The sequence below is a fragment of the Hyaena hyaena genome, unplaced genomic scaffold, assembly GCF_003009895.1.
Source record: "Hyaena hyaena isolate Hyena2069 unplaced genomic scaffold, ASM300989v1 scaffold_151, whole genome shotgun sequence".
Classification (NCBI taxonomy): Eukaryota; Metazoa; Chordata; class Mammalia; order Carnivora; family Hyaenidae; genus Hyaena; species Hyaena hyaena.
Window position 1 is genome coordinate 711,297 of NW_024080783.1, and position 22,878 is coordinate 734,174.

Genomic DNA, 22,878 nt, shown 5'->3' on the forward strand with positions numbered 1-22,878 from the left:
ACAACATCTCAGTATCCAGAGGACCTTCTTGCCCCTTATCTCTATGTCCACAGCTTATTTTTACTTGGGAGGTCAACTCGGAGTCCCCCATATAGTGTCTTAGGCTGAGAAGTGCTTTGATAGTTGTGCCACTGTGCTAACTTGATGCCTTCCCTTTATCATTTGTCAGTATAGACCTTCCCCCCACCCCCCATGGCACCAAAGGTATAGGTTTCTGAATCTGTAATATACTGTGAATTCCATCCATGTCATAATTGCATATATGACCTAACATCATTCTGTATAAGATATACAGATTCTTTATAGGATTTATGGATAAAGACTGTATCGTAAAATAATCTCTCTGAAAGATTCCATGGTTACCTCCACTGTCTCTTCATAAAACAATCCATATGTATAATCATAACACTTGTGATCATAGTAGTTATTTATCAAAAGTATCAAGTACAATAGCACATATCATAGAGAAGGCAAAGAGGTTTCATCTCATAAACTGACTCCAATCAAGTTTGTAATGGCTGCCCAGAGCATTATGCTGAGGCAGCATCCGGAGCTGTGTCTGAGGGCAACATAAAGAAACTCTGTGATTGATTAAAAATGCCTGCCCTGAGCCTGAGCATGATGAGAGGCAGCATATTTGCCATCCATTGTCTAACCTGGTTTATCTGTTACTGTTTAACCCCCGGTCAATACCTACAAGCCAACACTCAAGGAGGACTTCATTACAGTGCGATTTTTTAATATACAATATGCAAACTTTAGAAGCACATTAATAACACAAGACTGAGTGAGGGAAAGCAAACAGCTGTGGCCTGCACTTTTTTTTTTTCTTTCTTACTCCTTGAGCTCACTGATATTCTATGTGGCTCTGTGAGTAAAATATTTGCCCCTGTTATTTTTCACTTGGGGCTCCTGTGGAGTATAGTTTGAGTAATACACTGGAAATGCAGGTTCTTAGCACAAGTGGATTGATTTTCCCTTCTATTTCTGTTTCATTTTCTTACTGAATACTAAGGAGATTGCCTCCTTCATTCAGATACATGAAAATGATCATAAGAGATTCATCACACTTAGCTCCAAAATCCCTGTGCCCATTGAGTAATTTGAGGAGGGAAATTCTAGTATCATGTGATTGTTTTGTCCGTTTTGACATTTTCTGAACCAAAATTTGGAATAGAGTTTAACAAGTACTAATGAGCTTATGAAATAGCAGGACAAATACTATCAAGACTGCCTCCAGAAAAAAAAAAATTTTTTTTTTTTACCACATTAGTGCTTAGTGCAGTAATTGGGTTGAGGGAAGATTCCCCTGCTAGGAAATGTCAGAAGCTCTCAGGGTTTTTTTCTCACTGTGTACCTTCCTCTAATTCCTTGCTCCCAGATCTGCCCTTTTGAGAATACCTGTTGAGTATTCCAGGGCTCTAATGACAATTTTTGAGGTTCCTTAGATGGTTGAGAAAGCTTTGAGAGCTGGAAAAAGGTGAGAGCCATTGACATAATGAAATTAATGGGAATAGGATAATGGAGTGTCCATCCAAGTTCTGTATTCCTTTTACCACGCCCTCAACCTTGGCACTTGAGCTCCAACATTGTACCAGGGCCCGAACATGAGAAAGATCTGGTCTTTCCCCACTCTACAGGTGATATCACAGATGCTATTAGGAAATGGCATACTGCTTCCTAACTGATGCTGAAAGCTCACCTGAAGCATCTGCTTGCCAGGAAAATATTTAGTTTGGGAATCTCACTCCACTAATACAAAATCTTTGTAAATGCCTTCTTAACAGAGAGAGCTTAGTCCTCATGCAGGGACAGGAGTTACTGGGTGACCAGTCCCGGGCCTCATCCAGTAAGCTCCATCTTTGTGCCGATGCTGTGCTGTGTGCAGCTGTACATTCATGGTCTCATTCCTATTCAGGCCACCCCTTAGTTTTCATTCCAAGGATAAAGGCCTAGTCAAGCACACTCAGCTTGTCACCGAGTCCCTAACTGACCACACATTGGAATTGGCAGCTCTTCGCTGTGGTTCCTAAAAGGTTTCAGATGATTAGCCCTTGAATGGACCAGTGATTCTGGGGCCCAGGACCCCACTTGATCTCAAGAACGTAAAGCTCTACTGGGTCTTCTTATAGTTGTGGCTAAAATATGATGTTGTTATCTATTTTGGGTCCCTAAGGGAGACAGTGCTTTTTATACTGTAATGCATTTGATCACGATGTGAATATACCCACTATATAAACTTGATGCATTGAGACAGGAGATGTGGTCTGTTTAAACCCTGGCCTGATAGTCTGGGGATGTGAATTATGAGTATAGCTCTGTCATTAATGGGTGACATCAGACAAGTCATATCCCCACCCTGAGCCTCAATTTCTTCATATGGAGAATGAAAGCCCCAGACTAGGTGATCTCTGAGGTCTCATTAAGCCCAAACAGCCTTTGTATCTGATCCTGTGTGTAAATTCAGGCAAGTTTCAAAGACTTCCCTGAATGCTCTGTGGATGCTATCGATTGGCTGTGTGGATTCAGCACAATCCACTCCAGTAAAGAGTTGTTCAGTGGCACTCCCAGGGGCTTTTCCAGGCTTTCACGGGCTCTAGGTAGCCTGAAGACAAGAGGATTGTAGAATTGTATAAAAAGCTACACCAGGATTTAACAACAGTGGAGCTTTTCTGGTCTTAGATTCAAAGTTGTAGGAAATTGATGAATGAACCAGAGCTCGTGATGTCTGAACAAATAAATAACAACCTAGGAAATACACTGAGGCATGGACTATTAAATGCTCTAATTTTTGCCCAACTGGAGCTTCTTAGAAGGGCATTTTAAGTGTGCCTTAGGGGAGGGTACGCCTCCTGAGAGTCAAGCATGTGCCTCTGCAACACTAGGAAGCAGCAAGCTGGTCGGGACACAACCTAGAGTTGGTCAGATAGACCTGGACTTCAGCCCAGCTTTGCCATTTAGGGTGACTTGATTCACCTAAGTACATCATTTCACCTTTCTGCAGTTCATGTCTAATAATAATCTTATTAAGAACTGATTGCGCCCGGGGCGCCTGGGTGGCTTAGTCGGTTAAGCGTCCGACTTTCGCTTGGGTCATGGTCTCGCGGTTTGTGGGTTCGAGCCCCGCGTCGGGCTCTGTGCTGACAGCCAGCTCAGAGCCTGGAGCCTGTTTCAGAGTCTGTGTCTCCCTCTCTCTCTGACCCTCCCCTGCTCACGCTGTCTCTCTCTCTCTCCTAGAAATAAATAAAAAAAATTAAAAAAAAAAAAAAAAACTGATTGCGCCCTTAATTAATTTTTTAAAAACTTTTGTAATGTTTATTTACTTTTGAGAGAAACAGACAGAGTGTGAGTGTGGGAGGGGCAGAGAGAGAAGGAGACACAGAATCTGAAGCAGGCTCCAGGCTCTGAGCTGTCAGCACAGAGCGCAACACAGAACTCAAACTCACAGACTGCGAGATCATGACCTGAGCCTAAGTCGGACGCTTAACCAACTGAGCCACCCAGGTGCCCCGAGCCCTTATTATGTGCCAGGCACTCTGGTGAGTTTTTTACATGCTTATGCCACCCCAGCTTCATGACATCCTGGAAGCTGATACTGTTTGTTACCCCCTTTCACAGAGGAGGAAGCTCAGGCTTATCCAGGGAGAAGCACCTTAACCCAGGACAACAATAATGGGAATGTGCCGGCAAAATCAAGATCTAGAGACCTAGCAGGTGGCTGGGGGGTGGCGGATTGCCCTCGCACAAGTGGTTCCCTCACTCCAGTTGTGAGAACAGTCTTCCTTGTGTCAAACTGGACTCCAGATTGCAGGGTAGAAGTGTGGCCAATGACACTTGGTGATGGGAGGTTATTGCAAGGATACGTGAGGGGGAGGGTATTGGTTTCCTCAACCAGACAATCGTTCTGGATTCTGGTTCTTCTAAGGCTGCAATGTAGAGCAGGTCCCAGAGATAATGCCCCCAGACTAGGGCCAAACAGGTCCCTTGTTCACATCCCTCCCAGCTCTGCTTGTGCTCCCTGTCCAGACGTTCAGTGCTGGGTCTGTGTCACATCCCTTAGCCCAGTGCCTAACTCCTGATAACAGTAGTCATGAGAAGTAGTGGTGGAGGTCACCAGTGATATATGAAGCACTATTACAAGCACTTTACAAGTCTTATTTAATCACAAAAGCCCAGGAGGTAGATTCTGTTATCATCACCATTTTATAGCAACTTGCCCAAAGTCACATAATTAGCAAGTAAGGAAACTGATATTCAGACACAGAACTCTGTGACTCTAAAGTCCCTATCCCTAATCTCTCTGCACTATTGCCTTTAAATATAAAATGGGCTCCTACTGCTTCCTGATAGAAGTATGGTAAGCTCTCAGTAAGTTGATCTACACAAAAGGACCCAGCACAGGAACTGCTCTAAGCAGATACTCAGTCTGTTAGGAGAAGATGATATATGTGCTAATTTCCTTTTATGGAAATTTTTTGGTTAGTTAAAACAGAAGAGGGTCTCCTTGTGATAACTCTATAGATTGGACAAATAGTTTTCCCAGAATTTTGTATATACATTAGAGTTGCATTTTTGTTTATTTTGAGCTGTCTTGTTAGGGAAGGATTTATATGCTGGCGTTGACGTAGGACAGCAATCAGGCATTGTTTTCTACCTTTGACAGTTGGCGTGATAGTTTGCTTCCAGTGAAGTTTGACTCCCTGTATCTGGAAGCTGTCAGAAGTGGGAGCATGAAAAGGTCATGACGGATGGCTATAGATGGTGGGTAGCAGGGGAGCTGGTGAGAGGAGACATGTGGCCTCCCTTATTTCTGAGTGAAGGGGCTGACCCGTCCACTCTGGGCCAGCCCTCATGCTCTCTTCCTCACCTGCTACAGCTGCTCAGGTGGAGCCCTGCGAGGCAGCGTTTGCAGGAGTGACCCCAGGGTGGCCATAATGCAGCCTCGGAAGCCCTTCCCAGCAGCCCAGCCTCGTGGGTGCTGGAGAACTACTAGTTGGAAGGAGTCTTCATTTAGGATTGCCTTCATGATCATTAGTTACAGGATTCAGCATACTCCCTTCCCCTCACTGTAAGTTGGGAAAGGGTACTGAATTCTGAAGTAGAAACCAAGAAAATGTCAGCTCCTAAATTGATGTTTGTTTTTATTTAGTGTGCAATTTTTGTTTTGTAAAAACACAGAAAAGGAAAAGACCTAACCCTACTAGCGAGAATTGACCACTGTTCCCATCTGGAACATATCCTTTTGATCCCTTTTCTATAAATATTTTTCCTGTCCTTCTCACTTAGCTTCACAAGAATTTTTCCAAGTCAAAGCTTTTCTTATACATAATTTTTGATGGTTGTGTCATATTCCTTCACAGATGGATTAAGTGTTCCTCTGTTGGCCATTTCAGTTGGAGAAATGGAAACTTCACAAAAGCCAACTTCCCTTGTTTTCTCAGACACATGTTTATAATTTGAACTACTTACACATACTGTGTGAGCGACACTTTAAAGAATGCATCTGCCTTTCCTTCAATGCCTTTACACAAAAACTTAAGCCAGCAAAATTAAAACGATGCTCATTGGTCATAAAGAAGACTATTGCTAGGATTTCATGCTTCAGTTTGTCATGTCTGAACAAAAATAAGTGTGCATTTATTGGCACATTTGAATGTTTATTTGCTCCTTCATAAAAATTTAAAGACACTGGAGGTGCTCAGTCAGGTAAGAATCTGACTCTTAATTTCAGCTCGGGTCATAATCTCATGGTTCATTGGTTCTAGCACCACATCGGACCCTGTGCTGATTGTGTTAAGCCTGCCTGGGATTCTCTCTCTCTCTCTCTCTCTCTCCTTCTCTTCTTGACCCTTCTGGCTTTAAAAAAAAAAAAAAGTCTCTTTACGTCTGCACTCAACCGAATGAGTCCGTGCAGAGCACTGGACCAAGCTCCCCAACCTTGGACAAGCACCTTCACTTCTCCTGGAGCATGTTATATAAAACACCAAGCACAGGTTTTGCAGAATAACATGGTGGCTGAGAGGACAGATTCTGGAACCAAATCTCCTGACTTTCTCCAAATTCCAGCTTTGCCACTTTTTAGCTGTACGATCTTGGGCAAGTTACTTAACCTCCCTGCTTTTCCATTTTCTCATCTATAAAATAGGGATAAATATAGTAACCAACTTGATCTGGGTGTTGTGAGGTTTCAATCCGTGCACACAGGATTTCTAACCTTACTAATAACATATTTGTGTCAGGTAATATTCACCCCTCTTTGCCCCTGGCCTGGACTGTGGGGTCAGCCTCCTTAACTGGCCTCCTCTCCACCAGGCTGCCTCCTCCTTCCAGCAAAAAAGGAGACCTTGGACTCCCAAGGCAGGGACAGAAGAGGTCTCTGTTTGCTTCCAGGCTGGATTCTGCAGACTGGCCTCAGCATTTGGTTCCGGGTCCGCCCAAGAGAATGCGCTCCAAGGCTGGACCACCTCAGGGCCTGCCAGACTGGAAGCTGAGGGTTGTCACTTGTGCAGCAAGTGCAGATCAGCTCCTGCGGGCTGCGTGCCCCGCTTTAAGAAGCTGAGATTCACGCACATCTCAAGTACAGTGAGATTATTTAATGTACAAAAGGATTTTTCCCATCAGGAAAGATCCCCCTACCGGTTCCTTTAAATAGTGACTCCTCTAGGCAGGCGAGTGTTTTACAGATCATTAACTACCTGACTGAAAGCCTGCAGGGCAGAGAAACTTCAAACTAAAGTGTTGGGAGCCCCTGCCAATTACAGATCAATCCAAAATGAATATAAAGTATCTCTGGAACTAGAAGTCAGTGGGAAAATGTGATTTGATTCGGAAAAAATTGGATTTACAGGCAACTTTTTTGGAACACACCAGTTGTTTAAATGGTGTTCCACCTGCCTGCCCATCTTGAACCTACTGCATTCAGTCGCCCACATCTTCATCCCCAAACACCAGAATTGGGGTTCCCCTCTGCAAGCAGTGACTACACAATAACCCCCGGAAAGGGCGTCATTGGGAGAACATTCTCGTGGTCGTGCAGAGCGTAGGCAATTGATGCAGAGATACAGCCCGAAATGGATGAACTATACAGTAACAATTTGCAGATAAAAATAATAGAAGTTAAAGTGTACTTTACATGATAAAAGAAAGATGAAAGAGGACGAGAGTCTGTTACATCTGAGATGGTTACAAAAGTCCTGCTTTGTGAAGTAGGCTCTGTTGAAAAGATTGATGCCATGGGGAGTGACCTTGGCTTGGAGCAGGAGCTGGTGATGTATGTATGAGCATCCCTCTGCTAAATGGACCCAGATTTGTAGCACTAATATACATGGGAGCCCAGAACCAAACTCAGTACGGCAATAAATCAACAGCCACTTTGGGTGTCATTTCTGGTTTATATTCCACTATTGTTCTATCACTTTAATTCATGTCACTATCATCTTTTCATCTGGAACAGTTTTATATAATTTTCCAGTGGAGTTACCTGACAAATCCTATCAAATTAACAAGGTACATTAACAGTACTGACTGACTATGGCTTCAGGAGTTGCAGGCTGTAGAACAAAATTTTAAAGCCGTGTCTCTCTGGTGCTGATCTCCCCCCCTCCTCTCTTTCTGAGAAAGGAATGTGGGGCAGGGTCTATTCCACATATGAGATATGCACATTTATTTTGCTCTGCTCAGTTTTGACTGTTAAAAATGTCAAAATAAGAAGGAGGAGGGTCAAAAAAAGAAAGAAAAAAAAATACCACTTGCTCCCAACAACCATGGTGTAAGTACTTTTCTTCTCTCAGGGAACTATAGAGATGTCCAGATCTTTAACAATTAATGACCAAATTGGAGGGAAGAGTGTAACTGGGTAGTCGTAATGTATTTTAAGTGAAATGTAATAAAATCGGTATCCTGATGCCTTCTCGCCCTCCTGGAATCATCCAGACCTGAACGGCCGGAGTCCATTGGACGTATGACATTATGCCTGATTGAAATATGGTATTCCTGAAATATATCTAATGACAAATTCCAGCATGCAATTAATAAAAAAATACTAGTTCATCTTTTCCAAAGACCATACAGTAATGACCAGGGTTAAGCAACTGTACCACATCATCTCTGAAGACTGCAGACCAGACTAGTTTTGTCTGTCTATCTGTAGGGCCTCCTGCCTTTGTCTGACCACGCTCTTTGGGATTTCTTTATTCATAAAATAAAACAGAAACAGAGTATGTGGCAGACCTTATCACGAGGATGTTTTTCTTTATATTTGGTTTTTTTGGTTCAGTTTGGTTTTTTTGTTTTGTTTTGTTTAATTTTAAATTTGCTCACAGACTATAGTCATTGTGTTTTGGGGGGGAGGGGTTGTTTGCTTTTTTAACTGAGCTCTTTTATCTGCTTTTTCCTGTGGCCTACTAAGTTTTCTCCGCATTGTACTGAAAAATTTCTCAGGGTGATCCATGGAACGAAGCATGTTAATTCTGACTGTCTTTTTGTTACAGGATGTACATTTGATGGTTTTAATTTTCTCTTGTATCTTTGCTTAATTTTGCCTTTGTCCACTTTGCCCTGACCTTTAAACTATGGCCTTAAATATTAATTACTTTCAAGATTCTATCTGGGGCCCACTCTGGAAGGCATATTGAAGGTTTTTGTCTCACTCCATGAACAGATTCCTCAGTTTTCAGCCAAAGAGGAAAAAGCGAGCATCTAACCTGGATCGCGCGTGTCAAGCTGAGCAGCCGCCGCTCAGTAACCCTGGGAGAGTGATTGCTGTGCGTCGCCACAGTTATCCCAGGGCACCTTTCATCCCTGGCATTACCTTTGTTCTCCCAACAACTTTGCCCCCAGTCACCGTACAATAGGTTATGTCTGAAGAGGAAACCCGCAGTGCCAGTCTTTAACATGCTGGATTCCTGTTATAAAGTCTTTGTCGCATAAATCTCACACCAGTGCTATTTCTCCCTAAGCTGGAGAAGCAGTGACCTCCGCAGACTGAAGCAAAGCTCTAAGACTTGAACTTGGAAGGTTTTATCTAAAAGACCCTTTGATCCCCCTGTGACTTCCTCTCAATAGAGCTTGGATAATTATTTAGTTTCAGAGAAGGGAAAAGATAGATTTTTCCTATTTTTAGTATATTAAAAAAAAAGACCACTGATCGAAATGTTTTTTAAACGAATCTCATGTTACGGTTTATTTCATTACCACTACCATATGGAGGTATAATGTTGGGTTAACTATGCAGGTGAACCCTGTATTGTATCTGTGGTGCGTCTAGAACAGCATGTTTCTTAATAGCTTTTTATATGCTTCTTGGTGGTTTCTCCCCCCAGCTCACCCACCCGAGAAGCCAGGCTATGCATCTTCTGTGTGCCCTTTGGAGTCCCCTTATGGCTGTCTTAAGCCAGTGGCATTCCCCAAAGCCCTAAGGAAGAGCTCTTGTACATCTGATTTAAAATATACAAAACAGGTCAAATGATTACACTGAAATCACTTACATCTTCCACTTTTTGTGGCTTCTTTTTTGTCCTCCCCCTACCCGCCCCCTCCCGGCCTTATAGGTATCTCTGGAGACAAAGTAGAGATAGACCCTGTTACGAATCAGAAAGCCAGCACTAAGTTTTGGATTAAGCAGAAACCCATCTCAATCGATTCTGACCTGCTCTGTGCCTGTGACCTTGCTGAAGAAAAAAGCCCCAGTGAGTAGTCCCTTTTATTTATGTCTCCTTTCTCTCTTCCCCCTCTTCCCCTCTGTGTGCTGGGTGCCAGGAGAATATATTGCCACCGTGTCCTTTTTTCCTTGGGTCTGTTTAATTCATTACCAGAAGTTTCTTTTAATCAAACAGGATTGTATTATGGTGCCCAGAGCCTGACATGGGCCCCCATCCCGTTCCGTCTTTATGGCAGCAGAGAACCTCACAGCCCTGGCTCCTGACCTCAGGAGCCCCGCCCTGGGGACTCTGGGCCTGGGGGCAGGTTCCTGCTGAGAATTTCACTCCGCAGAGCCCTCGTTTCACTTTGTGCTCCCTTCCTCTTCCCATGTGGGGGACTTGGGCAGTCGGACCTGGACTTGCCTTCCTTCCAGATCGAGGGAGCCTGTGAGATTTCCTGTGGCAGCCTCAGCCTAGATTTAGATATCCATCAAGCCAGAAGTGTCAACACCCTCCAGATTATTGGCAGCTGCATGACCTACCAGCTCGTAATTAAACTCCTGCCTGGTCCTGCAGAAGAGATCACTGCTGGGCTGGCACTCCTCTGCTTAAATTATCAAAGTAGATACAGTCTGGTTGTATATTCTGGCATATTATATTTTTGCAGTTAAGTAATTGAGTGTAGCATTTAGATTAATCATTTTTAAGACTTCAGTCCCCATTGAGAGGCAGAAAGGACACAGATCACACTGAAATTCCTCCATGGAAGAGAAAAGTTTAAACTATACAAGAATTTGTCAGCTGCCTGGGAAAGGCTACAAGACAGTTGTTGTCAGAGTCTGGTACATATCGGCCTCACCTGTAGAGCCTGTTTAAAATGCAGTTACCCAGGGCTCATCCCCACTGGGTTCTGATTCAGTAACTTTGGAGGATGACATGAACTTCTGATTTTTGTTAATCCCTTTACTCCCGTGCACACTGAATTGGGGAACAAATGTTATAAGGAATGACCTACTCAAAAGAAACAATAATAAATGTAAAGGCCAGCAAGTGTTTATCATATGGTTCAAGTTTTTGAGATAATACTGACTAAACAGAGACCTAAAGAACAAAAAAAACCCTGAAGGAGGCATACAGACAGGGCACCTGCCGCATCGCCTCCTTTATGGGTGGGTGCTTGTTTTGTCAGATCCAGCTATGTGGGGCTACACAGTCTCCTCCTTTCGACCTGTGAGCCTCCAGCTGGGTGAGAAGGGCGAACCTAGTGGTACAGGGGGAAAGGAGGCAGGCCATCTCCCCCGCCCCCCAGCTTCCTGCCATTCCTGTCATCCCAGCCAGGAGATGCTGCAAGATGGCTGCCAGAAGGGGATGAGGAGAAAATTGCTTGCTGCTCTGGGGCCCTTGCCTCTGCCTTTAGATAAACATCTTCCTAATCCCTCTCACTGCGGCTTATCAGCCAATAAAGATGTCATTGTTCTAGCATCTTTCTTCCCAAGAACTCAGGATGCTTTGAAAAGTAACATTTTATAAATTCTCCGTGTCTCTGAAAAATGAAAGGCAATCACGTGTTGCATAGAGGGGTAAGCTGGAGTAGAAGGGTTAGGGAAAGAACTAGAAACAGGATTCAGATTCTCCTTACACTCATACTAAGACATTCCCTTGCTGAGGAGTGTGCTTCGGGCACTGAAAGGTGAAGGGTGTAGCACAGCCAGTGTGAGAGGGAAGAAGAAAGGATGTATAGCCAACACCTCCCAGATGCCTCTTGCCATCAGTCAGTCAGGAAGGGATTAGCACACATCTCTGAGAAGGGACCACAAGTTCCAAGCCTAAGAAATGGCGAGCAGACGTGGGGCCCACTGTTTCAGTATTGACAACCCAGCAAGAGAGTCTTTTGTCTTACTTACAGACCTACTATGTGATTCTCTGTAAAAACCGCACATGTGGGTCATAAAGAGGTTTTCCTTCTCTCTCAGTCTGGCTCCAGAGGTCTAGAAATTGTGACACTTTCCTGAACAAAGGAAAGTATTGCCCCAGTCAAACACTTCCTATGTCCCTGTGCCCTGTCACAGTGCTTTCCAGACCATGTTCCTCGGGGGTCTGGGGGCAGGGCAAAGGGCAGGCTTGGGCATAAGGACTCCCCTTCAACCAGTAGAGCTCAACTATTTTCTCTTTGGGGATTTTGCATTTAACAAGTCAGCCGGGGATACCTGGGTGTCTCAGTCAGTTAAGCCTCTGACTCTGGATCTCAGCTCAGGTCTTGATCTCAGGGTTGTGAGTTCAAGCTCCACGTTAGGCTCTGTGCTAGGCATGAAGTCTACTTAAAAAAAATAAATCAAGTTAACCAATAAAAACGATTTTGCTGCTTAAAAAAAAAAAAAAAAAAGATTTGAAAGTTACATGCTCACAGAATAAAATCCAGATTCCTCAGCCTAACCCTTACAAGGCTCTTCGCTTCAGGTTCGTAGCCCATAATTTCCCAGCCTGAACTTGAGCTGCAGTCAAGTGTGAACTGCTTGCACACAAACACACCTCAAACTCTGTGCTTCTGCTGTTCCCATTGCCCGGAGTGCACCTCCACCCTGCCCCTCCGTCTGACTGACAGGCACGTCTGCTTCCTCAGGCTTGGCTCACTCATCTTCCAAACCCAGGAAGTGGTTTCTGTGTCCTCTGCACAGTGCCTGCAGAGTGGTCCTCAAGGAATGTTTGCTGTCTTCAGATTGAACCTAATGTGAACAGAATTTAGAAACCAAAAGTTACTCAGCATAATTCATGTTGTAAAGTGCCCAAACAAAGACATATTAACTGAATCGGCTTGATGCTGTTATTTTTTTTCTATGATTTCCAGTATCTTCATCAAATTAATTCAGTGACTTAATCTAAAAAGTTCATCTTCAAGACCATCATCAGACCACAGAATTAATCTATGGGGCTGTTTCTTCTTTTTTTTTTTTTTTTAAAGGATTAATGGTAACCCTTTTTATCTTTTGTGTCTGCTGAACCTTAGAAAAAAAGTTATTTTAACAGCACTCAAGAAATGAAAGTCACTATATTTCCTAAGTTTAGCCAGTGATTTTTATCAGCATAGTGATGTATGTTTGTAGCCGAGTTTACATCAAAAATTATTCTGGGGGCCTTCTTGAATGAATTATGGCAAAGAGGGAGAGTCTAGAAGTAGATAAGGTTTTTGATTTCTGCAATATATTTCCTTTTTCATGTTTTTATCTCTCGTAACACAAGTGTCTTGCTGAAGACTGGAAAGTGTGACCGACTGGAATAATGTAGTTGTGAAAACAGTGGACGTGTTATTAAACAGCCTTCTTTACAAAAAAGGCAGTCAGTGTTGGGAGGGTAATGAAGTTGTCCCAGTCCGCCTTGAGACATGTTTGTCAGAATTTTGAGCAGAAAAGAAATGGTTTTTAAAACCTTCGAATACGGCCAGTTTGCCGTGTTTATTGAGAAAGCCTCTGTCAGACCATTAATTTGGTCGTCATAAGGAACACAGCTCAAGTTTAACTGACGCCATATCCAAAAAGTATGTGAATAGAGGACTTGGCAAAGGGACTGAGCAATAGAGCGCCCGCAGTGAGACACGTAATTACACATACCGCGGGTCAGAAAGACCCAGACTCTGCAGCCCTGCTCCATAAATAGCAGTTCTGTGGCTCTCTTTCCTTCCCCTAACTTCTCCCTCTTAGGCTGCGTTCTCAGAGGGAAGATTTATTGCTCTGTCCCTGTGAGTGTTTAAGGATCTGGAACTTAATGACTAAATAGATACATGCCTTAGAAGAAATTTGTACATATAAATATGGACTCTCACCAGTTAGTTGAGAAAATCTGTGTATCCAGAGCCCAGAGAAATTAAGAATCAATTCTGCCTTTCCATATTGGGGGATGGGGTGGGTGGGGGGAGGCTACGTGCTGCCATTATTATTGAAATCAGTGACTTCTTAGTCTGGTTTTGCCACTCCTTAGGCTATATCTATTGCTGTTTTGAAGGATGTCACAAATCTCTAAAAGATGAATTAATTGTAATTCATTGTAACTGAACAGATACGTGAATGGCACATGGGGAGGGGAGAATGTCTCCGAATCAGAAACTACCATGGCTAAATTATCTCAGAGAAATACTTCTCCGTCCTTATACAGGGCTCAACCTAGACTTTAGATGCGGTGGGCTCTCTTTTTAAGTGCCAGCCTCAAATTCCAACACTGAAACAAAAGCAAGGCACTTTTTTTTTTTTTTTTTTTAAACTAGCGCCCTTCAGAGACTCTCAGGCTGGACTTAAATAAAGTACCAGACTCAACCATGCCAGATCTGCGTTCATCATAAGAAGGCTATACAGGTTTCCAGTCTTTAAAGGAAGCAGCCTATCATTAAGAAATCAGATTTAAGCCTTAATAAAGTAGCTGTCGTCTTTATAGCTGAAAAGAGCTCTGTATCTCAATTAAGTATAGATAATAGAAAATCTTAAGGAAGCAACATAATAGAGGTAACCTGATTACGTTCTCTTGCAATAGTATAATTTAAAGGAAATCTGATTCTGTTGGTGCTGGCAGGGGGATTGCTTGTTTGGGTTTTATTGCTTGCTGTTGTTTTTTGTTTCTGTTTTGTTTTGTTTGCACAAAACAGTGTTTGGATACAGGATAAGATCTCTTTGGGATTAGGAGTTAGCCACAACTGCAAGAGACTGTCAAGCCGTGGTGAATAGAACCTGCTGGATGTTCGAGATGAGATTCAGTTAAGGTTATGAGTTAAATTAGCTGGGCTTATTGGTGACCTCCCGCTTAAATGAATCTTTCTTTTCATAGGTACTTGACAAGATCTGTAAAATAGTGTATTTAATTTACTAATTAAATTAAAGCTACTGAATAATGATTTGTCCACATTGATTTAGCTTAAATAGAAAAGATCAGCATTGTTGTGATCTTCAGCAACCTTAATGGCCAAGCCAGTTAGACACAAAGGCCTCTTGTGTTTTATAGGTCAGAAGTACATAGGTAAGCCCAGGCTGTAATTGAATTGCCTCCACTGCACCCTGCAGTTACAGATTCCCTTTGCCTTCTCGTTCCATTGTTACACTGGGGCTTAAGAGAATGTTAACGCGGTAATAGGCACAGGGCCTTCCCCATTATACGTCTTGCTATCGAGCGGTTCTGCATGACTAGTTAAAGAAGATGGCAAGAAGATTAATGAAAGCAAGGCTAATACAGAAGGGGGTACTTTTGCAAGACTTCTACCGAGGAGATATTAGAGCTGAACCAGAGCTTGGCTTTTTTCTTTATCCCGTGACCTTTGAACCTGCCTTACTGTTGAGAGCTGCCAGGGAAGTCGACATTTTGATTGATGTTGGTACACGAGTCAGTCTTTCCCATTGAATTCCACATCTGCACGAAAATAGCTTTTCCAGCAGAATTCATACTGGCCAGAAGTGGTAGCCAAATTGATGGCTGAAATGCTTTTATGTAGTTTTCATTTAAACCTAAAGGTAGTTGATGGTTTAATTCAGTATCCAGTTTTCATAGATTATAAGCGTTCACTTACATGTCCTTAATGGGTTCATCAACTCATGGTGAAAGACCAGTATTAAGAGTGTTCAGAGGTTTGCAAACAGAGCTCCAATCAGTCTTTATGGAGGAGTAAAAGCAGTCATCAGACAAACCTACACCATCCTTAAAAAAGAAAAATCAGTCTGAGGGCCCAGGGTTTTGTACATAAAGCAAAGCGTCTCACTGTTTCTGGAAAGCTACACATGGGGACTGTCTGAAACCTCTCGATACCCCACCTCAGCCCCGGCTCAGAGGCTCTCCTGATCCACCTAGATGCTGAGTTCCCTGACCTTGCCCTTCGGACGCTAGCATTCCATCGGAAAGGTCTTGTTCTGGTCTGCTTGTAAGACAGCCCCACACAGGAGCCTCTTCATGCCTTCATGTGTCCCCACTAATTCTGTGACCTTGCTTGTGGAGCTGCAGGCCTTTAAAGTGTGTGTGTGTGTGTGTGTGTGTGTGTGTGTGTGTGTGTATCTTTGAATGTGTTTGTGTGTGCGTCCCCCACCCCCTTTCCCAACAAATGAGAGAGAACAGGGAGAGTGACAAGGGGATTTGGGTTTTGTTACTAAAATCCACTTGGGTACACCCCAGTCTGTATGTTGAATCCTCTGATCCACTGATTTCTTCCTATTTGACAGGGAACAAGCATGCAAGTGCACACGCATACACACACACACACACACACACACACACACACACACTGATGTGACACGCATTCCGGTTCCTAAAGCAGGAAATACCCAAGAATTTTGTCATTCTTTAGTTGAGCATGAAAGAGAAGTGAGGAGGATGATAGCCACCCCTGGATGAAAGAGCTGCAGCCCCTGGGTGAGTGGGTGAATGGCCGTGACCGCACCTCATGCTGTGGGCCCCAGTAAGTAAGGCACTGGCCTTTATACTCACATGGACCTGTAGCCCAGGAAGCCCACAGCCTGTCCTGAGGCTCTGTTGATTCCTAGGAGGTCGGGGTACTCCAAACATCAGGTGGATAGGCCATGTGTTTTTACTCTCTTGACGAGGACTTATTTCATAAGTTCCAGATCAAATACGGTAAGTACTGCTAGATTACAGAACACAGTGGACTCTAACATATTAAATGCCCCAGTTATTGAATTGCCTTTTCATAAGAGTACTCTGGAGCACAATCAGGAGCAGGCAGTGCCTCATCCTTTTAACAGATATGTTTCCTAGCCCTATTAAAAGGGGTCTTCATCTATCCTGTCAAAGGGAGTCTGCTGGGGTTTTTTAGTTTAATTACACTATCCAATTAAAACTCCTTGCTGCATTTGGATGCGCCTCTCCTTGGGCCTGAGTGGATATGACATTTACAAGGCTCGCCTTTCAAGCAGACAATAGTGTGATTGATGAGGTGCACGTTCAGTGGAGGAGGCGAGTGCCTGTGGAAGTGCTGCTTAGTGCATTTTGATTTATTTATCATCTCCTTCCAAAACAAGGAAGCTGCTCAGGAGATGGGTTTAGGCAACCAGGGGGACCACCTCCATTTTTCCAGTTGTGTGGGAGGAAAGGATCCAAAGCAGGCCACTGAATAAAAGTGGGGAGATACTCTTAAGTGTGGGGCCAGCGTGCATCATCTACTGCCAGGCTGTATTCGTAGGTTCTCTGACCCAGTTTGGTTTCCTGTAACCTCAAGCTGTGATCTGCTGTTAACTAGGCCATCACTGTATTTCAGGGAACGGTTCTCTGGGGCTGGATAACATTGGCCAGGCCCCTGGGAACTCAGCCCCTGGGAAGCAACCCAGCATGTGTGCCATTGACCTGGTCATTATTAACTGACACCTGATGTTTGCACTAGGCATGCCTATTCATTCTCCCAGCTGCATCTTTTAGAAATCCAGCAGCTGCTGTCCAGGGGCTAAAGTCAGTGCTCAATGACTCTCTAACTCCATCTGGCACCTTAAGCATTTAAAAGTTGCTTCTAGAATTTGGAATCAGCTAAGAGCAAGTGTGGCTGTTCAACAAAGAGATATGGAGGGATAATGGAGAACTTCTCAAGGTTGTAGTGAAAAGGCAAACCCAACATCTTGTTCTTAACCTACTACAGCAGTTTGCCCTCAGCATATGATAGATGGGACCAGTGTGCTTGTCTCTGTAGTTCCTGGGCAAGAGGTGCTTTGGTTCGGTCTATGGTCTCTGGAAGATCAACACCCTATGAATTTAGGAGGCAGGAGATTCTGCTCTGAGCCCCAGACAGGTGATAAGAACAGCACATCTCCCATATTCACGATCACGTAGTACCAGTTGCTCATAGGAGCTGTTGGGGGCATGTTTGCTAACTACATAACATGTAAGATTGTCTGTGTTTCTGAGGAACATTGGCTGGTGCTGAGCTACCCAGTGGGTTTTCATTATCTTTCCTGTAAACTCTCTTCACTTTTGCCCTAGGGCTTATTGATGAACAAAGAATAGTTTGTGTCCACTGGAATATTGATATCTGTTAGGGTAGAAAATATTTTGAGGTATCAACTTTTTTCCCTCCTGGGAAAAGCCACCTTTTTGCTATTAAGTTTTTGCTTAATTGTTGACTTGGGTGTTATGGACCCATAAGAACAAAACAGGTATAACGGGAAATTTGCATACATTTACATTTTCCACTTTCCTATATTTTGATTACCACTTCTTCAGATTTTTTTCTTTCTTGATTTTAACATCAGGAGAGTTCCTAACTGAGAAGAGGGTAAGGGTAGAGACTGTTCCCTACTGGAAAACTATGTGAAAGATTTCTCAGCTGGATAAATGATTGGAAAAATCTGTTTCCCTTGTCTCCTGCCAAGTTCCAAATTGTGTTTCATAATAAATAAATGGGGTGCTTAGATTTTTAAGTTATTCTCACAGACATGAAAAAAGGAAGCCATTGTTTCATTAAAATCAAAGTGTGTATTGCTTACGAGATTCCCATAGGCAACTTCCAGGACAGGGTGACTGCTACCGGATTAGCCCTTCCATCATAAATGACTGGAAAACTGTACAAAACATAAGAAACTATTTTCAGACACTGGGAAACAGGCGGTACAGGACTACGAGCTCGGGGAGAAGGGAAGCAAGTGAGGTGAGACTTACTATCCCTTGGGCTTTCTTCAGGGTTTCCCAAGGAGAGTAGAGCAGACTTACCAAGCTTGGAGACAGAAACTGGAGTTGGAGGAGGCTGAAATTTACAATAAATTAAATGTGGAGAGGAGGGAGCCACACTAAGAAAAAGCTCCAGAAGACACCCTTGAATCTTTTGTTGTACACTAAGCTGTGCATGCCTGCGGTGGGGCCTCACACACCTGGTCAAGCACAACTACTGGGCGCTATAATCTGGAGTCCTGGCCAAGGAGAGGGGAGCTCCCAGGGCATGAAGCGGTGACTCCAGAAAGACCGTATCCTAGAAGTAAGGCTAAACCAGCCCTAGATTAAAGATTGCTCTAATCCTTGCCTAATAACCCTTTTTTTTTTTTTTTAGTTTTCTTTTTCTTTTAGTAAGTTAACAGTGTTATATTAGTTTCAAGTGTGCAGTATAGTGATTGCCCAGTAAAGCTTCAAAAGGAGTCCTAAAAAGAATCAAAAGGATCCACAAGTCAGTTAACTAGCTGCTAGAATAAAGTCCAGTATTCTCTAAAGGATGATGACAGAAGGCAAAAAAAAACAAAAAAAACCCACAATGTATTGTTTATAGTGTCCAGCATTCAATGAAAAATTACGAGATTTGCAAAGGAACAGGAAGGTGTGTCCTTATAACCAGCAGGAAGATCAATCAATGGAAACAGCGGGAAGTGGCAGGGATCACAGAATTAGCAGATGAGTACTTTAAAATAGCTCTTAGAAACACATTTAAAGATTTAAAGGAAAACAAGAACTCAAAAAGAAAAGAAACGCAAACTACTTAAACAGAACCAAATGAAAATTCTAGAGCTGAGAAATCCAATACCTGAATCAGCACTCATGCGACCAGATTAGGAAATTTGCTTAAGAGGGCCGTGTCCGTGTGCTTGTTGTCTATTGCCATATAACAAATTGCCCCAAAACTTGGTGGATTAAAACAACAATAACATGTATTACCTCATAGTGTCGTGGTCAGGAATCTGGCACAGCTTAGCTGGATCCTTTTGCTGAGGGTTTCTCACAAGGTTGGAGTCAAGGTGTCAGCCAGGGCCGCAGTCCTCTCAAGATTCGGTTGGGGCAGGGTCTGCTTCCAAGATCACCGAGTGGTTGCTGGCAGAGTTCATTTCTTTGTGAACACCTTCAGTTCCTTGCCACACAGTCCTCTCCATAGGTGAGCTCACAAGATGGCAGCTGGCTTCATCAAATTAACCAAGGACATGAGAGTACTAGCAAGGAAGAAGTCACAATCATTTATAACCTAATCTTAGAAGTGGCTTAGAAATACACTTTTGCTCTGTCTTACTTATCAGAAGTAAGTCACTTGGTCTAGCCCACACATAAGACAAGGAGATGACATAATACAAAAAGCAGGAGACAGGATCATTGGGGGCCATTTCAGAATCTGCCTACCACAATCAGTAAACGTTAATAAGACTGGACAAAAAACTAGTCAGGCTGAAACACAGAGACAAAAAATTGATGAGAAGAACAAACTATGGAATAATATCAAGTGTTCTAACATACAGGTAATTGAAGTCTCAGGGATAGAAGAGAAAACTATTCCAGCTTTGATTTAAAATACCAATCCACCAATCTTGGAAGACCAGTGAAGCCCACACAGGATAAATACAGAGAAAAAACACATCAAGGCACATCATAATCCAATTGCTGAAAACCAATGAGAAAGAGAAAAATTTTAAGAGCAGCCAAAGAAACCAAGAATGATTGCTGACTCCTCATCAGAAATAATGCAATCCAGAAGACAATGGAGTGACATCTTTTAAAGTACTAAAAGAAAATCTGTCAGTCTAGAATTCTATCTATATTCAGTGAAAAGATCCTTCAGAAATAAAGGTGAAATAAAGACATTTTCAGAAACTCAAAAGAAGGAGTGTGTTGCCGTTAAGCCTTACTACAAGAAAAGTTAAAGGCTGAGTGGGGGAAAATGCCAGATAGAAACTCAGATCTACGCAAGTTGCCCTCAAACTGTCATTATTAGCAACTGCGTGGAATGAACCAAGAAAAAAGGAAATAAGCAAGAGAGAGGGGCACCTGGGTGGCTCGGTCGGTTAACTGTCGCACTTCAGCTCAAATCATGATCTCACGGTTCGTGGGTTCGAGCTCCGCATCGGGCTCTGTGCTGACAGCTAGCTCAGAGCCTGGAGCCTGTTTCAGATTCTGTGTCTCCCTCTCCCTCTGACCCTCCCCTCCTCACGCTGCCCCTCTCTCTCAGAAATAAATAAAAAACATTAAAAAAAATTTTTTTGAGGAAATAAGCAAGAGAGACCTGTTTGAGCAGGGATTGGCAAACTGTGGCCCCAAAGGTAAGTCCAGCCTACCATCTGTGAGCTAAGAATGGTTTTTACAGGTGAACATTTGCAATTGATTTGATGATAGGGAATACTAACTTTAAATTTCCATTGAAGCAAAGTAATTCACCACCCTCAAAAAAATTCTATCCTTCTCTTTGGTAGAGCTGTATTATATCCCCCCAAAATGCATCTGATTATTATATTTCACATTTTGGCAATAAAAAATGTAGAAAATTTTTTCCTCTCATTAAGTATCTACAGAATATCCTTAATTTTGCCTCTTGGCCTGCAAAACTTAAAATATTTACTATTTCCTTTTCAGGAAAAGTTTGCTGATCTTAGAGAGTGGAAGTATAAAAAGACAGAGGGAACCTACCATGTACTAGGCAGTGTCCCCATGTACTTTATATGCACTGTTTAATTTTTATAACAGCTATGAGGTTTTACATACATTTATTATAGAATTCTAGATTGGTTAACTTTATCCTAGCAACAACACTGTGAGGCTGATATTATTCCCATTTTATAATACTGAGGAAACTAGGGCTCAAAAAAGTTATTTAACTTGTCCAAAGTTATATATATACAGTTGACCCTTGAACAACCTGGGACATTAGGGGCACTGACTATGTATACCTTTTGACTCCCCCAAAACTTAGCTACTAATAGCCTACAGTTGACTGGAAGCCTTATGATAACAAACAGTCCATCAACACATTTTCTATTTTGTGTGTATTATATACTGTATTCTCACAATAAAGTAAGCTAGAGAAACAAAAATGTTAAAATCATAAGGATTGCTTGTGAAAATAACATTTATAATACTTTACTGTCTTTGTTGGTACCATAAGTGTATAGACTCGTTGAAAAAAACTCTAGCCACAGTGAACCCACACAGTTCAAACCCATGCTGTTCAACGGCCAACTGTAGAAACGGTAACAGAGGTTTCTATTCTTCCCTCTGCCACTGACACGAAGCCAAGGGACCTAAACTTCTGTGCTGCTTTCATGGAAGGGTGTCCGTAGCCCCAAGTCAGACTCCGTAAAGTCTTATCTTTTAATACATTTCGACCATGCTTGATTATCTGGGTTTTATTCCTAAAGAATACTAAATGCAGAAAATTGGAAGAAGGGGAGAAAGAATGACAACTTAATAAAGACGGTGAGAAGTGAAAACTTAGAAGAGTTGACTAAAAACAAAACAAAAGAAAAACTGTTAAGAAGCAATCCCAGAACTCAGTAAGCAGAGTAGTATGGCAGCACGGAACTGTTTTGTGGCAAGACTTAGAGCCTTTTGAACCCTGCTGAAGAAATCATTATATTCCATACCTAAAGATGAACATAACACAGGAATTTATTTTCCCTATACTCTGATACAGGAGGAAATTTTGTAATGTGGAATTTTAATGCTTAAAATTGGAAAAGGTTTCTTTGCACCCTAGCTGTCTGCTTTAAGGATCCTTGGATAGAGGGGATTTCGTGTGTTGTGATTTAGCCTCCCAAGAATACTTGGAAACTCAGACTTGTCACAAACTGAGGAAGAGTGTCTAGATACAAAACTTGTTTCTTTCCTATCTACCTCTCTGAAAGCTAAAGGGTAAAACTCAGCCAGTACTGGATTACTGAAATTGTCGTATATTATTTTGTTAGAACAACTTGCACATGAAGGATCAAAAGACTCCATAAACCATTGTTCTTAATTCATTTCCTAAAGTACATGTAAGCATTTCTGCTGCGTGTGGGAGTAGAAGACTTGTCTCAAGGAAAAGCACTTATCGGTTGTGTGAGTTGCAAGTTGACCTAGCCGCTGATCTCATGGACACCACCTGTCGTTGAAAGAAAGACTAACAAACCATGGTTATTCAAATGTGAGTATTTGGCAGACATTTTCCTGAAAATGAAGGAAGGAGGCCTTTCACCTGAAGGAAAACAAGTGATAATATTTGGTTGCGATGATGAAATTCAAGATTTCATCAGGTAACAGTTAGAATTTTGGAAAACTTGTATCTATCGCTGGGCTTTGTTTCTCATAGCTTAAAGACTTTTCTGATGGGATCAGTGGTGAATGTGAAAGAATGGGATTTTCTTGTGATCCTTTTTGTATAATGAAACGTGTCAGCATTTGAAAGACCTGCATAACTCCATGACCCAGTATTTTCCAGACTACTACATGATGTTACAAAATCATTCAAGAGTAAAAGGGTCATTTAAAGTGCCGGACCAAAAAACAAAACATAAAGTGTCAGACCAGTGGATTTTAATGTAATAGAATACAGGCT

General features: G+C 42.5%; 1 protein-coding gene across 7 annotated transcripts in view; it reads left to right on the forward strand.

The window, feature by feature from the left end:
- The window catches only part of MAPKAP1 (MAPK associated protein 1), a 239,596-nt gene that overhangs the window by 202,675 nt on the left and 14,043 nt on the right, over positions 1–22,878 (forward strand). For all 7 annotated transcript variants that reach the window (XM_039239021.1, XM_039239019.1, XM_039239023.1 and 4 more), the window contains one exon: positions 9,549–9,686. In XM_039239021.1, the coding sequence (XP_039094952.1) occupies positions 9,549–9,686 (138 nt within the window). The remainder of the gene's footprint in view (positions 1–9,548; positions 9,687–22,878) is intronic.